Genomic DNA, 15,786 nt, shown 5'->3' on the forward strand with positions numbered 1-15,786 from the left:
GGTAATAGTAAGATATGTACACATATAATACCTCAATAAAAATATTTTTAAAAAAAAAAGGAAAATCCACAATGACCCAGCAGGTATTTAAGGGTTAAATATCCTATATAATAAAAGAGTAATATGCAAATTAACCATCACTCTGCTACACCCTCAAGCCGCGCCCACCAGCCAATCAGGAGCGAGTATGCAAATTAACCCAACCAAGATGGCTGCAGCCACGGAGTGAGCAGGAGACTTGGGTTTCCTCGGCAACGGAGGAAGCCAAGCTTTCCACACACCCTGGCTGGCCCAGGCCTCCACTCAAGGCTACAAAGTTTCAATTATAGAAGATAAATAAATCCCAACAAAAATGGTGCAGCCACAGAGCTGCAGAGAGCAGGAGGCTTGAGATGCCCCCGGCAATGGAGGAAGCTAAGCTTTCCGCACACCCTGGCGGGCCCAGGCCTCCACTCAAGGCTACAAAGTTTCAATTATAGAAGATAAATAAATCCCAACAGAAATGGCTGCCACCATGGAGCAAGCAGGAGGCTTGGCTCCACTCCAGGCTACAAAGTTTCAATTATAGAAGATAAATAAATCCCAGATACTAGGGCCTCCACTTGGTTCGCCGGGGGGCATGGCCAGCCTGCAAACCACCACAGGCCCCTCACCCAGGCCAACCCATGCCCCAAGGGAACCCTCACCCTGATCCAGGACACCCTTCAGGGCAAACCAGCTGGCCCCCACCCCCACCCGTGCAACAGGCCTCTATCCTGTCTAATAAAATAATATGCAAACTGACTGTCACTCCAACACACAGGCTGCCCCTATGTGGTCAAAGATCCTGCCCCCATGTGGACACAAGATGGCCGCCACAAGATGGCCAGCAGGGGAGGGCAGCTGGGAGGGACCAGGCCTGCAAGGGAGGGCAGTTGTGGGCGATCAGGCCAGCAGGGGAGGGCAGTTTGGAGGGACCAGGCCTGCAAGGGAGGGCAGTTGGAGGCGATCAAGCCTGCAGGAGGGGGCAGTTAGGGGTGACCAGGCCGGCAGAGGAGGGGAGGGAAGTTGGGGGCGACCGGGCCTGCAGGGAAGGGCAGTTAGGGGCAAACAGGCTGGCAGGGGAGCAGTTAGGCATCAATCAGGCTGGCAGGGAAGTGGTTAGGGGGTGATCAGGCTGGCCGACAGAAGTGGTTAGGGGCAATCAGGAAGGCAGGCAGGTGAGCAGTTGGGAGCCAGCAGTCCTGGATTGTGAGAGGGATGTCCCAGATTGGAGAGGGTGCAGGCTGGGCTGAGGGACAACCCCCCACCCCCCGTGCACAAATTCCGTGCACTGGGCCTCTAGTCTATATTAATAAAAGGGTAATATGTTAATTAGACCAGACATCTTCCAGACGTCCTTACGGACAAAGCCACCATGGCAGGGGCCAAGGCAGAGGCAGTTAGGGGTGATCAGGCTGGCAAGGGGAGTGCAGTTAGGGGCGATCAGGTGGCAGGGGAGGGCAACTAGGGGCAATCAGGCCAGCAGAGGAGAGCAGCTAGGGGCGATCAGGCTGGCAAGGGAGGGCAGGTAGGGGTGATCAGGCCAGCAGGGGAGGGCAGCTAGGGGCGATCAGGCCGGCAGGGGAGGGCAGCTAGGGGCGATCAGGCAGGCAGGCAGGTGAGCAATTAGGAGCCAGCAGTCCCAGATTGTGAGAGGGATGTCCAACTGCCGGTTTAGGGATCAGGCCTAAACTGGCAGTCGGACAGCCCCCGAGGGGTCCCAGATTGGAGAGGGTGCAGGCTGGGCTGAGGGACACCCCTCACCCCGTGCACGAATTTCATGCACCGGGCCTCTAGTTAAGAAATAAAAAGCTAATCAACAAAATGAAAAAGCCATATGATCATATTAGTAGAAGCTGAAAAAGCATATTAAAAAATTCAACATCTATTTTTTGGCAAACAGGCTTAGTGAGTCAAATCATAAAGGTAACTCAACAAAGAATCTGGAAATAAGAAAACATCACACTCAGTGTCAGCTCTAAAAGAAAGGGCTCTTTGGTTTGTGTACTGCATTATCCCCAATGCCTAGAATAGTGTCCCACATACAAAGGGCACTCATTAAATATTTACTAAATGAGTGAATGAACAAATATACGAACTAGAATCACAGACATTAAAATCAAGAATGAATTGCCTGCCATACCTACTCACTTAACATTGAAATATTATTCAGAAAGAGCTTTTCTAAAACTTTTAATCTAAGGATTCTTTTATACTCTTGGAACTTACTGAAGGCCCCAAAGACATTTTATTTATGTGGGCTATGTCTATTGATATATATCATATTGGAAATTAAAACAGAGAAGTTTAAAAATATTGACCTATTTATCCATTTTAAAATAATAATAAACCCATTACATGTTAACATAAATAACATATTTATGTGAATAGTAACTACATTCCTGCCCCAAAAAAATAAATTTCTTGAGAAGACTGGCACTATTTTGTGTCTCTCCAAATATCTTTAGAGTCTGCTTTGATAGATGCCAGCTGAACTCTCATATATGCTTTCTGTATTAAATCTGTTGTGATATGTTGTTTTGGTTGAAAATAAGATGAAAATCTGGTTTCACACAGATACAGGGTGGGGTAAAATTAGGTTTACAGTTGTATGTTAGAAAACAATATGATAGTTAATAAATAATACAAGAATAAACTCTGTGTTTCATGTACTCCCAACTGTAAACCTACATTTTTAAAAAATATATTTTATTGATTTTTACAGAGAGGAAGGGAGAGGGATAGAGAGTTAGAAACATCAATGAGAGAGAAACATCAATCAGCTGCCTCCTGCACACCCCCCACTGGGGATGTACCTGCAACCAATGTACATGCCCTTGACCTGGAATCAAACCTGAAACCCTTCAGTCCGCAGGCTGACGCTCTATCCACTGAGTCAAACCGGTTAGGGCTGTAAACCTACTTTTGCCCCACCCTGTATATAGTCAGAAAAGATTGTCTTTGAAACTACCCCAAAACGTGAAAAGTGGTAGATTCTTAAACATTAGCAATATGGAATGTGAACTATGGAATCTGAAATCTTATTAATGAACTTGTACTCTGCTATATTAAAATCCACTGCTCAGTTGTGCTTCTGCCTATGATGCAGAAAGCTGGAAAGAATGTTGCTGTTACATAACAATGAAAAATAAATAAGTAAACTGCAAAATCACAGCTTTTCTTGAATCCATCAAAGAGCTGAAGGCAATCTCAGGTATCCTGAGATTGAAGGAGGGACAGGCTCCTCACGGATGGGAGCACCAAAGGAGGTCTCATAGGTGACAGAATGTAAGAGGAAGACAGGGATGCTCTACAAGCAGGCAAGAAGGAACCAACTATAAATTTTAATAAATCACCAGCAGCCAAGTGTGGGATTAGTGCAACAGTACAGAAGCGCTGAGACCTGCACGCACACGGCAGTTTGCACCCACTCTCAAGATCTTTGTCAAGACCTCTACTGGGTGCTCATGAGAAAAATTGCAGGCAGAATGGAAGACCAGAAAGAACAACTTTTTGGGGTACAGATGTGGAGGAGATTAGTGGGCACGGTAAGAAAAGCATGAAGCCCTGATAACCCTCACCCTTGCTCAAACCCACCTCTCAAGTCTCTGAGCGAGGGGCAGCCTTGGCCAGCATCTGATGTAGGTCTTGAGGACAAGACAAGAGAACAGAGCCTTTCACTGCCTCTGATGCAATAGCAGATATTTTGGACACAGGGAAGCTGTGCTGCAATTTTCATTCAGAGAACAGCATACTGGGGACAGTAAGGAGGCTTTCAGATCACGTAAACCTAGAGTTGCTTTAAAGCAGGGCAGTAGGGCCCTGGCTGGTGTTACTAAGTGGTTAGAGCATCTGCCCTTGGACCGAAGGGTAGAGGGTTCGATTCCCAGTCAAGAGCACATACCTGGGTTGCAGGTTCGATCCCCACTTCAGTCTGGATACAAGAGGGAGGCAATCAGTCAATATGTCTCTCTCACGTCAATGTTTCTCTCTCTCTCTCCCCTTCTAACCCCCTTCCACTCTCTCTAGAAATCAATGGGGGAAAAATATCCTCAAGTGAGGATTTAAATACATACATACATACATACATACATACATGCAAATATTTAAAAAATAAATAAAGCAGGGCAGTCGGGGTGGAGAGGAGTGGAGCTGATGGAAAAGCCACAGGAACTTGACAAATGCTTGGATGCACAGAATTAGGAACACTGATCTTTCCAGGGGACTACACCATAATCAGCAGCAGTATCACTGCCATGTACTGAGCACAGCTGAGCCCAACCAAGGATGTGTTTTTATTGATTTTAGAGAGAAAGGAGGGGAGAGGGAGAGAGGGAGAGAGGGAGAGAGGGAGAGAGGGAGAGAGGGCGAGAGGGAGAGAGGGAGAGGGAGAGAAAGAGAGAGAGAGAGAGAGAGAGAGAGAAACACTAACGTGAGAGAAAAACATCGACTAGTCACCTCCCGCACGCACCCTAACTGGGGATTCAAACCTATAACCTGGGTATATGCCTGACTGGGAATCGAACCTGAGACCTTTCGGTGTATGGAACAACGCTCTAACCAACTGAGCTATAACAGCTAGGGCTCGGTGTTTTTAAATAAACTGTAATCCCTACCACCCCAAAGTAGGTATTATCTCCATGTCACAGATGAGGAACCTGAGGTCCAGAGAAGTTAAGTAACTTGTCCAAGGTCACAGAGAGAGATCATAACAGAGCCACAACTTAAATTCAAGGCCCAAGTTTTCACTTGACCAGGCTGCCACTCAATGTTACATTAGTGACAATGCCCAATTACCCCAATCCTTAGAGATGCCAACAAAAAGCTCAGTGTTATACATAGAGGAGAGAGAAGATAGCTGTTTGGATTCCTTATGGGTTATCTAAAAATGAGGAGATTTGGAGGACAAGTGGCAAAGGGTTCCAATATGCAGCAGACATGTCACTCTGCCAAAAAGGGCTTATCAAGGCTCATGTGCAATTAGCAGGATGAGGCATGGTGACAAGACTGCACCCAGTCACTGCAGTGCTAAATAATGGACATTCTAGAAGTCTTTGCCTCAGCTACAGTCAATATTGCACTAGAACTCTAGGCAAACTGAACACTCACTTGGATTCGACTTGTCAAATAACAGCATGCCAACCTTGACCTCTGCACCAGATGTAAGAACCCCTGGTTGGGAAACAGTGGAGAGCCCCAATCAGAACCAAGGACACGGTGCCCATACCGAAGACTGAACTACAACTCAACCCCAGAACTACCCCACTGAATCTTCCTGCACTCCCAGGTCATTCTCAGGCCTTTGCAATTTCTGAAGTTTAATGTTATCTGCAGACATTCTGACAAATAGAATTCAAAATAATTAAAAGGAAACAAAAATATCTAATCATGCTTGATCACTAATGGAAAAATTTGAGTCATACTTGAAAAGCTCAATTGCTTTATTTATTTTTATTAAAATTATTTGGGTGACATAGGTTATCGATTACGTTAGATTTAGTATGTTCCCAGAGGAAGCAAGTGACAGTTGCCTTTTTTTCCCCTGAACTACTTATGGTCTCTTTAATAATGATGCCATTTATTTTCTTCCATCAATGGGCTTCATTTTCCTCCCAGAGAAGATGAGAGAAAGGATAAATTTAAAGTGATGGAGGGAAAGACTTCAAGTCCTCCTGCCAGAGAGCTGACAATTACGGAGTCACAGTCGCACATAATGAAGATCAATGCTGTGCTGTGAAGCCCTACCATCTACCTAGTGCAGCGTCTGGGAGAGCACAGTTACTTCTGTTCTAATGCCCAAAATAGATGATTTGCTAATTTTGAGGACGAGAAGCAGAGAACACTTTTTCCTTGGAAGGCAATGTGCTTTGCTGATTTAATTAATAAATCTTTTTTTAATATTTTCATTGTGTGTGTTTTTTTTAGAGAGAGAGGAAGAAAGAGAGAGAGAGAAGCATCAATCGGTTGCCTCCTGAATGCACCCCTACTGGGACCAAACCCGCAACCCGGACATGTGCCCTGACCTGGAATCGAACCGGCGAACCTTTGGTGCACAGAACGATGCTCAACCAACTGAGCCACACTGGCCAGAGCTAATTAATAAATCGTTATGATATCTCTGTGAAAAGAGAAGGCAAGTATGACTAGCCTCATTTTCTGAGGTAAGTTAAGACATGCAAAAATTAAGAAACACAGCCTTGGACAGATACGACAGGAAGAAATTCTTTGTTTTCGGGCCTGGCATTTTGTATTAACTGAGGATTAGAAAGAGAAGAACGAGAAGTCTCAGATAGCATGCCACATGGCTCTGAACCCATCCTGTTCAACCTTTTCATCTACAACTTGAATGAAGACATAGAAGACATGTCTGGAAAATCCAGTAATGAGAAAATGGGAAGGTTATCAAGGTTCTAAAAGGTCTCAACAGGCTGGAACAATCAAGCAAACTAGCAAGATGAAATCAAGTGTGAGACACATAAAGTTCAGTACTTAATTTCAAAGAATCCCTTACACAAGTAGAGAAGGGAAGAGTTTAAAAGCAGTTCATAAGGCCTTGGGCCGATATTGCAAACTGTTGGCCCAGAGATGTGTTTTGTTTGGCCTTTACAGTATTTATAAAAAACACGAAGCCAACATTTAAAACTTGGGAGAGTCACATAAAAATCGGATCTCTGGCTTCTCTTGAAACACTGATAAACCTGGAAACTCCAGGTTTGCATTCAGACATGACAACAATTCCACAGAGCTGAGTTGTGGCTGTCCCGTTCAGACAGAACAGTCACGTCAATGGATGCCTATGGATGCACACTGGCCTGTGAAGCCATTTGTTAGCTCTGTGGGAATCGGTTCCCAACTCTTGACCTAGGAGTTTCAGATAACTGCCAATTCAACAAAAGCCAATGGTGTAATATGGCAGCCAAAAATTTCACCCAATCCAAAGAAATGGAAGAACAGTATCTAAATCAATGGCCCTTAACTTCTAAAGAGTCACAGACTCCTTGGTGAATCTAGAAAAATCAATGAGTCTTCTCTCCAAAAATACATCTATCATACAAACTTTTACAACTAATTTCAGTTGACAGACCCCCCCCTGAACTTCCAGTTCCCAAGTTGACAAGCCCAGTCTAGAAGTGTATGTTCACGCACTTTGTCTACTCCTGGCCAGGTATCTCATTTTAAAAGGCATGTTGAAAAATTGCAAGGCAACCAGGATAATAAAGGGTCTGGAAATCATATCATAAAGTTGAAGAAACTAAGAATGATTAGCCTAGAAAAAGGAACACTTAGTAAGGAACATAATATCCATTTTCAATTTTAGAAGCTGTAATAAGGAAACGGGGTTAGATTTACATCAGTTCAACTGGCAAAACTAAGATCAAAGAGAAACTACAATGAGGTGTATTTCACTATTTTAGTTCAGTCTAAGAAAGAAGTTTCTTACAATTAAAGTTTTACAAAACTGGAATAGGCTATCCTTAGAGTACCACCACAAGTCTCCAAGCAGAAGCAGGATAATGAAATGTCAGAGATGTCACAGAAAGGATTCCTGCCCTAACCGGTTTGGCTCAGTGGATAGAGCGTCGGCCTGCAGACTCAACGGTCCCAGGTTCGATTCTGGTCAAGGGCATGTACCTTGGTTGCAGGCACATCCCCAGTAGGGGATGTGCAGGTGGCAGCTGATCGATGTTTCTCTCTCATCGATGTTTCTAACTCTCTATCCCTCTCCCTTCCTCTCTGTAAAAAGTCAATAAAATATCCTATCTAATAAAAGAGTAATATGCAAATTGCTGTCACTCCAACACACAAGATGGCTGCCCCCATGTGGTCAAAGATGGCCGCCCCCATGTGGACACAAGATGGCCACCACAAGATGGCCAGCAGGGGAGGGCAGTTGAAGGGACCAGGCCTGCAGGAGAGGGCAGTTGGGGGGGGACCAGGCCTGCAGGGGAGGGCAGTTGGGGGGAACCAGGTCTGCAGGAGAGGGCAGATGGGGGGGGGACCAGGCCTGCAGGGGAGGGCAGTTAAGGGGGACCACGCCTGCAGGGGAGGGCAGTTGGAGGGAACCAGGCCTGCAGGGGAGGGCAGTTGGGGGGAACCAGGCCTGCAGGGGAGGGCAGTTGGGAGCAATCAGGTCTGCAGGGGAGGGCAGTTGAGGGGAACCAGCCCTGCAGGGGAGGGCAGTTGGGGGCAATCAGGCCTGCAGGGGAGGGCAGTTGGGGGGAACCAGCCCTGCAAGGGAGGACAGTTAGGGGTGAACAGGCCAGCAGGGGAGGGCAGTTAGGGGCGATCAGGCTGGCAAGGGAGGGCAGTTAGGGGTGACCGGGCCAGCAGGGGAAGGCAGTTGGTGGCGACCAGGCCGGCAGGGAAAGGTATTTAGGGGTGACCAGGCTGGCAGGGGAATGGTTAGGGGGTGATCAGGCGGGCAGGCAGCTGAGCAGTTGGGAGCCAGCAGTCCTGGATTGTGAGAGGGATGTCCCAGATTGGAGAGGGTGCAGGCTGGGCTGAGGGACACCCTCCCACCCCTGCACAAATTTCGTGCACCAGGCCTCTAGTATTTAAAAAAAAAAAAAAGAGGATTCCTGAACTGAGCGGAACACTGTCTACAATTACCTAACGCTACCTTCTTCCAAATCAAAGTTTCTGTGAGCAGAGCTGTAGATAGCAATATAGCAGTCCCCGCTTACTTACAGTTTTGCTTTCCATGGTTTCAGTTACTGCAATCTGAAAATATTAAATGGAAAATTCCAGAAATAATTCATAAGCCTGCTGGCATGGCTCAGTGGTTGAGCATCCATCTATGAACCAGGAAGTCAGGATTTGATTCCTGGTCAGGGCACATGCCCGGGTTTCGGGCTCGATCCCCAGTGGGGGGCGTGCAGGAGGCAGCCGATCAATGATTCTCTCTAATCATTGATGTTTCTAACTCTCTCCCTTCCTCTCTGAAATCAATGAAAATATATTTAAAAAAACAACAACAACAACAAAACAATTCCTAAGTTTTAAACTGCATGCCATTCTGAGTAACATGATAAAATTTCGCACCTGCCTGGTGTGTGAATCATCTCTTTGTCCAGCATATTCACACTGTACATGCTATCCCGCTTTATTGATGGTGTATCACAGTACTTGTGCTCAAGTAACCCTTATTTTACTTAACAGTGGCCCCAAAGAGAAAGAGGAGTGATGCTGGCAATTCAGATATGCCAAAAGAAGCAGTCAAGTGCTTCTTTTAAGTGAAAAGGGGCAAGTTCAGTATTATCTGTGTTTCAGGCATCCACTAGGGGTCTTGGAAAGTATCACCCACAGATAAGGGGGAACTACTGTGCTAATTCTGTTCCTCCCAAACTAATTAGTCTTGCTCTGATGCAATACTTACACTGTAGCCAAGCTCCACTGAAGAGACAGAAGCTCAGTGGCTGATCCTCTCTTGGTGATTCTCATCTTACTGGGAACTGGTCAAGGTTTGGCTACTCTTGAAATTTCACATGCCAACTTTTTCTTCTAACCCACTCCACTATTCACCTCTCTTTCTACCTACTTCCAAGTTGTCCATATTAATTCTTGGGAAGCTGGATAAGTTTCACTGCATATCAGATCAAGTACTTGTTGAATTGACTCATCCACAAAGTTTCAAACATGTGGGCATTTAATTAAAACTTTTGCCTGATGATTTCAACAGATAAAAATGGGGAGAATCCAGTGCTGTAATAACTCTGTACGAGCATCACAGTCTGGTTAGAAGAGGTCACAGACTAGACCAGCACAAGTCCACCCACGCAGGAGTTGGTCAGCAATCCAAGGCTCTCCAAAATGTGCAGCAGAGGGCTAACCAGGCAGCTGGCACTTGAGAAATTTCTAGAGACTAAAGAAACTGCTTTGCTGTGTCTTCAATTTCTAAATTACTCCCTTCCTACAAATAATTTTTGAATCAGAAATACTGCTTTTCAAAAAGAATGTTTTCTGCTAAAAATGTCTTCTTAAGACACCATAAATGTAAAGTGAATATTTTCCCCTTATTTATACATCTGTTCCGGCTGAACATAATCAAGATGAAATTTATAAAAGGAAAACTTCCTTTGTCCATATTATTGCTCCCCTCCCGAGTGTTCCTCAGAAGCTTAGGAAATAAGTTCTGAAAGCAAACTTTTCCTCTGTCCCAGCAAAGGGAAAAACCTGGGGCCTCTTGACCTATAAAACTCAATATTTTGGAACATCCGTAATTCTCCCCAGTCTGTGCCAGTCAAACAGAGTCTCCCTTTAGCAAACCACCCGCCAGCCAGGGCTGGACAGCGAGGCTTTCACCCTCAGGAGCTGACAAGAATAGGATTCAAAAGCTCCCTGAGAAAAAAGTCTCTACTTCAACTTGCATTACAAACTGTTGGAAAAGACAGATGGAGGGGATGACAGGAAAAGCAATTATTTCTTCTGGGCTTCCTTTTTGTCTGGATTCTAAGGAGACGAATACAAAATTCCATCACAGATTGAAATGCTATCTAAACATTCTTGAAAATGTGGTCTTACTCTCTGAAATATGACCTGCTTTGCTCTACAGCAACCTGTAACCTATTAACATGTGAGGTGGGGAGGCCGACATTCCTGCAGACTGTCTAATTCTGGGCCCGACTCCCCAACACTGCTAGTTTATGATCACAGGTTAAAACATAACTAAGAGATATGTATCTGCAGAGCATGACCCAACAAAAAGTCTTGATGAATCATTTACTTTACTTTCACATTCTTGGAATTTTAAATACCTGAGACTCTCTTTTGTGTATTAAGGTTTCTAGTGAGCCATTCTAAATACAGGCTGAATCACAATAAATAGTAGCATTATTATTTCAAATAGTAGTAAGTTGCAACTAGTCATACACAGATCAAGTTTTAAACAACAGTTAAATAAACTGTTACTGCACACGGACTATGTGTTCTGAGAAGTGTGAAGATGAGAAAGATGCAGTTCTTGCCTCAAGGACTTATAAACTAGTCAATGGGACAAGATGTGTTCACTAGCACATCAAAGGAGACCAGGAAAGCCAAGTGAAAAGTCCGAGCATGGGGCTGTGGGAGTCTGCAGGCAGAAAGGAATAGATCTAATTAACTGAGGGATACGGGGATCAGTTTTCTCATCTGTAAAACGAGAGGAATGGACCAGACAAGTTCCAAATCCCTTCTAGTTCTAAAATTCTGATTCCTTTGGTTTGTCTGGTTAAGCTGAACCAAAAATTTCATGAAAGAAGTGGTATTTGAGCTGGGCCTTAGGAATAGGTAAGATTTTGGAATTAAGCTATTGGGAGAAAAAGAAGAGAGAGAGAATTGTAAGCAAAAGGAAGGACACATCCTAAGTCCAGGAAATATTAAGTCTTCAGTATGGATGAAACACAGGCAACAGCATTGGAAAGGTAGATTGAGGCCCTGAATGCCAAGCAAAGGAATATGGGTTTAATGTGGTAGACAGAGCCTACTGAGGTTTCTGAAGAGGTAGATGACATGACATTTCCTACTATAAGGGCCCCGATTACATGGGCCTCACCTGCCAGAGAAACAAAGCTTCATTGGAAAAACCTAAATAGATAAAGCAAAACAATAAGAGCTAAAAATCATGCAAGGACTAGGAAACAGGACCAGTTTTAGGAATTTAGTATGTCTACACACAAATAGTGATGGTGACAACACGGAAGATGGTAGACTACTTACAAATAGACCAACAGAAGGTGATTATTAACAGGAAAAGGAAGTCATAAAATGTAGGAAAAATAGAGAAATGAATAAATTGAAAATATGAAAGAAAGGAGACTCAACACATGTCAGCTACTAGTAGAGAGAACAGGAATATAAGATGAGGAAATTTCTACAAAGGATTACAACCTCCACCCACCTTCCAAAAATCTGGTTAGCATAATTAACATTTTAAGAAATCAGCTGTACTGACAGCTGTTGGAGGGGAGGAGGCTGGGGGGCTGGGTGAAATAGGTGAAAGGGGAGAAATGGTGACGGGAGACTTGACTTTGGGTGATGATGCATTATAGAATTGTACACGTAAAACTTATATAATTTTATTAATCAATGTCATCCCAATAAATTCAATAAAATTTTTTTTAAAAAGGAATCAGCTGTACTAAAAAATGTCAAACAGGACAAATAACAGAATTGAAGCTATTATTACAAAGATGCACACCCGACCTAACTGAATTAGTATTGGAAAGGGAGAACTAGACACTGTATGAGAGGAAGACTAGGAAAGACATGCTCAGCATTTCTGTTAGATAGCAAATTCTGAAATATGATGCCTAAACAGAAAAATAAAATCCAAATGAAAAGGGAAATGTTTAGCAGATAACATCTGGCCTCTGAATCATTGAAGAATACCTCCTCCCCATATACTTTTTCCCTTCATTCCCTTCCAATAGCCCTCCTTAGCTAGCTCCAAAGGAAATGTAAAACTCTTGAAATCAATCTGGTTACCTGTTTGCCAACAAAACTAGGCATGAGGAACTGTAGCTATGTCACATTACAATTTTTTGTAATATATGAATTTTATTTCCATCTTGATTTTTAAAATTTATTGTGTTAAAATACACATAAAATTTATCATCTTAATCATTCTTAACTGAATGAAATAAGTACATTCACATTCTTGTTCAGCCATCACCACCATCCAGCCCATAATTCTTCTCAGCTTGTAAAACTGAAGCTCTATACCCATTCTCCAATAACTTTCCATTCTCCCCCAGCCCCTGACAACTATAATTATACTTTCTGACTTTAAGATTTTCACTATTCTAGTTACTTCATATAAGTGGAATCATATAGTATTTTTTTGTGACAGGATTATTTCATTTAGTATAATGTCTGCACGTTCATCCATATTATAGCATGTGTCAGAATTTCTCTCCTTTTTAAGGCTGAATAATATCCCACTATATAATATCCCACATTTTGCTTACCTATTCATCTGTTAATGGACACTTGGCTTCTATGTTTTACCTATTGTGAATAATGCTTCTATTAACGTGGCTATGCAAATATCTCTTCAAGACCCTGCTTTCAATTATTTTGGGTATATACCCAGAAGTGGAATTGCTGGATCATATGGTAATTCTATATTTTAAATTTTTTTAGGAACTTCCATACTGTTTTATACTCAGCTGTACCATTTTACATTCCACCAACAGTGCACAAGGGTTCCAATTTCTCCATATCCTAAAACTCGTCCTATTTCCTAGTCCTTGCATGATTTTTAGCCCTGTTGCTTTGCTGACACTTAGTTTCCTGTTTGTTTGGGTTTTTTTAAATATATTTTTATTGATTTCAGAGAGGAAGGGAGGGGGAGAGAGAGATAGAAACACCAATGATGACTGAGAATCATTGATCAGCTGTTTCCTGTACTCCCCACACTGGGGGTCAAGCCTGCAACCCCGGCATGTGCCCTGACCAGGAATTGAACCGTGTTCTCCTGGTTCATAGGTCAATGCTCAACCACTGAGCCATGCTGGCCGGGCATTTTCTGTTTTTCTGATAGTAGCCATTCTACTGGGTGTGAGGTCGTATCTCACTGTAGTTTTGCTTTGCATTTTCCTAATAATTAGTGATGTTGAGCATCGTGTACTTAGTGACTAATCTTATATCTTCTTTGGAAAAATGTCTCTTCAAGTTCTTTGCCCACTGTTGGGCTGTTTGGTTTTTTGTTGTTGAATTTTTAGGAGTTCTCAATATATTTTGGATATTAATCCCTTATCAGATATATGATTTGCATATATTTTCTCATTCTGTAGGTTGCCTTTTTACTCTGTTGATAGTGTCTTTTTTAAATATATTTTTATTAATTTCAGAGAGGGAGAGGGAGAGAGAAATAGAAACATCAATGATGAGAGAGAATCATTGACTGGCTGCCTCCTGCACGCCCCCTACTGGGGATTGAGCCACAACCCAGGCATGTGCCCTTGACTGGAACCGAACCTGGGACCCTTCAGTCCACAGGCCAACGTTCTACCCACTGATCCAAACCAGCTAGGGCTGTTGATAGTGTCTTTTGATGCATAGGTTATTGCCATCTTTTGCAGTGACAAAAGTAATACCAAAATCCCAACAACTTAGCTAGATAAGCTAGATAAAAGTAGCAACCACATTCAGCCACAGCACAGAAAAGATAGGAGGGCATCTGACACTAAGGATAAAGATAAGGAAATTTCTGTTTTCTCATTTCAGCTTGCATGCCCCAGCCTGGGTGAGATGTGCTGATATGCCCCTGGCTCAAGGAACACTGAGTAAAAGAGTTCAAGGCTGGTCTGGGCAGCCTACCTCTATTACTAGTAGAACAAGTCATGTACATTTCCTGCTGTGTATGGGACAGATCCATAAAAAAACGCTCTGTAACGAGGCAGTTCAACACTTTGGTCACTTGGTAGTTGGGTTCTGAAGAAATTAGGGGAGTATAATTAATAGGGAAAAATAAGTTACTTACTTGCCTGCCATCTTGTCCCACATTTGTTTGACCTCTTACAACAGTTCGAATATTGTCATCTAGTCTCCTGGTAAAAAAGTTAAAGAATACAAATCATTAAAATAATCTCTATTCTGACCTGATCAAAAGAGCAAGAGTTAGTAATTTACCCAGCATCTTCTGCAGATGGTAGCCACTTGTCCAGAAAATCAAACAAGTTTGAATGATATAAGAAAGACTGAGGCCTTGGGCCCAAGTGGAGCATAGCAGTAGTGTAAAAAGCCCAGCCCAGCATAGACTGACGAGTTGTCTTTATTTTTTAAAAAAGGGCTGTTTTCACTTAGTATTCAGAGTGTCCAAAGGACCCATATAACTTTTAGTACTTTTCATGGAGTAAACCAAAAATGAGAAAGTTGCTGAAACTTTATGGGAAGAAGCCAGAGAATTCAAATTACCCCCACATAAATTCTTTCCTCAGAAACTTCCTCCAGAACCTTAAAAGGGATAAGGAGCCAGGGTAATATATGAAATCGGTGCTTCGCCTCTGGGCCCTGATTGTGCAACCTATGTAGGAGACAGATCTGTAGCCTCCAGCTCCTCTTTCTCCAGTGGCTCAACAGGGGCCATTAATGATGTCTCAACCAGAGACATCTATTTTAGTCAATTCCATTTTCATTTGAAGAATCCATTAAAGTTATGCGAGCAGAAGGAAAATAACTGGCTTACAAGTGATTTCTGGATCATCAAAGAATTTCCATTATCTGTGCAAACCCTAGACAACTTAGTGGTCTCCACTAGATTGTTAGAGCAAAAGTCTACCAAAACGATGAACTGGCTTTTATGCACTTCTTAAGGCATCCAATTCAACAAAACATTAACAATAGAGGTCTTCACCAAAAAAAATCCAAAGGTTGTAAGGGGAAAAATTCATCTCCTGGATTCAAAATAAAGGCTTCTCATCATCAAAAGTTAAAAAACAGCCAAGACCGGTTTGGCTCAATGGAGAGTGTCAGCCTGTGGACTGGGGGGTCCCAGATTCGATTCCGGTCGAGGGCATGTGCCTTGTTTGCCAGCGCATCCCTGGTGGCGGGTGTTGCAGGAGGCAGCTGATTGATGTTTCTCTCTCATTGATGTTTCTAACTCTCTGTCTCTCTCCCTTCCTCTCTGTGGAAAATCAATGAAATATATTTTTAAAAAGTTAAAAAACAAATCTACACTTAATATGTTTAATTATAATCATATATATATGGCTAAGTGACCGTCCAACTGTCCGGTACGTATGATGCACACTGACCACCAGGGGGCAGACGCTCAACACAGGAACT

The 15,786-nt window shown here is 43.2% G+C and overlaps 1 protein-coding gene across 2 annotated transcripts in view; it reads right to left on the minus strand.

Moving 5' to 3' along the window:
• VPS53 (VPS53 subunit of GARP complex) overlaps positions 1 to 15,786 on the minus strand; it is a 155,352-nt gene that overhangs the window by 126,640 nt on the left and 12,926 nt on the right. Inside the window, exons 4-5 of one of the 2 annotated variants that reach the window (XM_054709025.1) lie at positions 14,483 to 14,549; positions 8,710 to 8,742 (exon numbers count right to left, since the gene is read on the minus strand). In XM_054709025.1, coding sequence (XP_054565000.1) covers positions 8,710 to 8,742; positions 14,483 to 14,549 — 100 coding nt within the window. The remainder of the gene's footprint in view (positions 1 to 8,709; positions 8,743 to 14,482; positions 14,550 to 15,786) is intronic. The other variant, XM_008147865.3, reaches the window with a different exon arrangement.

This window comes from Eptesicus fuscus, chromosome 20 (genome assembly GCF_027574615.1).
Source record: "Eptesicus fuscus isolate TK198812 chromosome 20, DD_ASM_mEF_20220401, whole genome shotgun sequence".
NCBI lineage: Eukaryota > Metazoa > Chordata > Mammalia > Chiroptera > Vespertilionidae > Eptesicus > Eptesicus fuscus.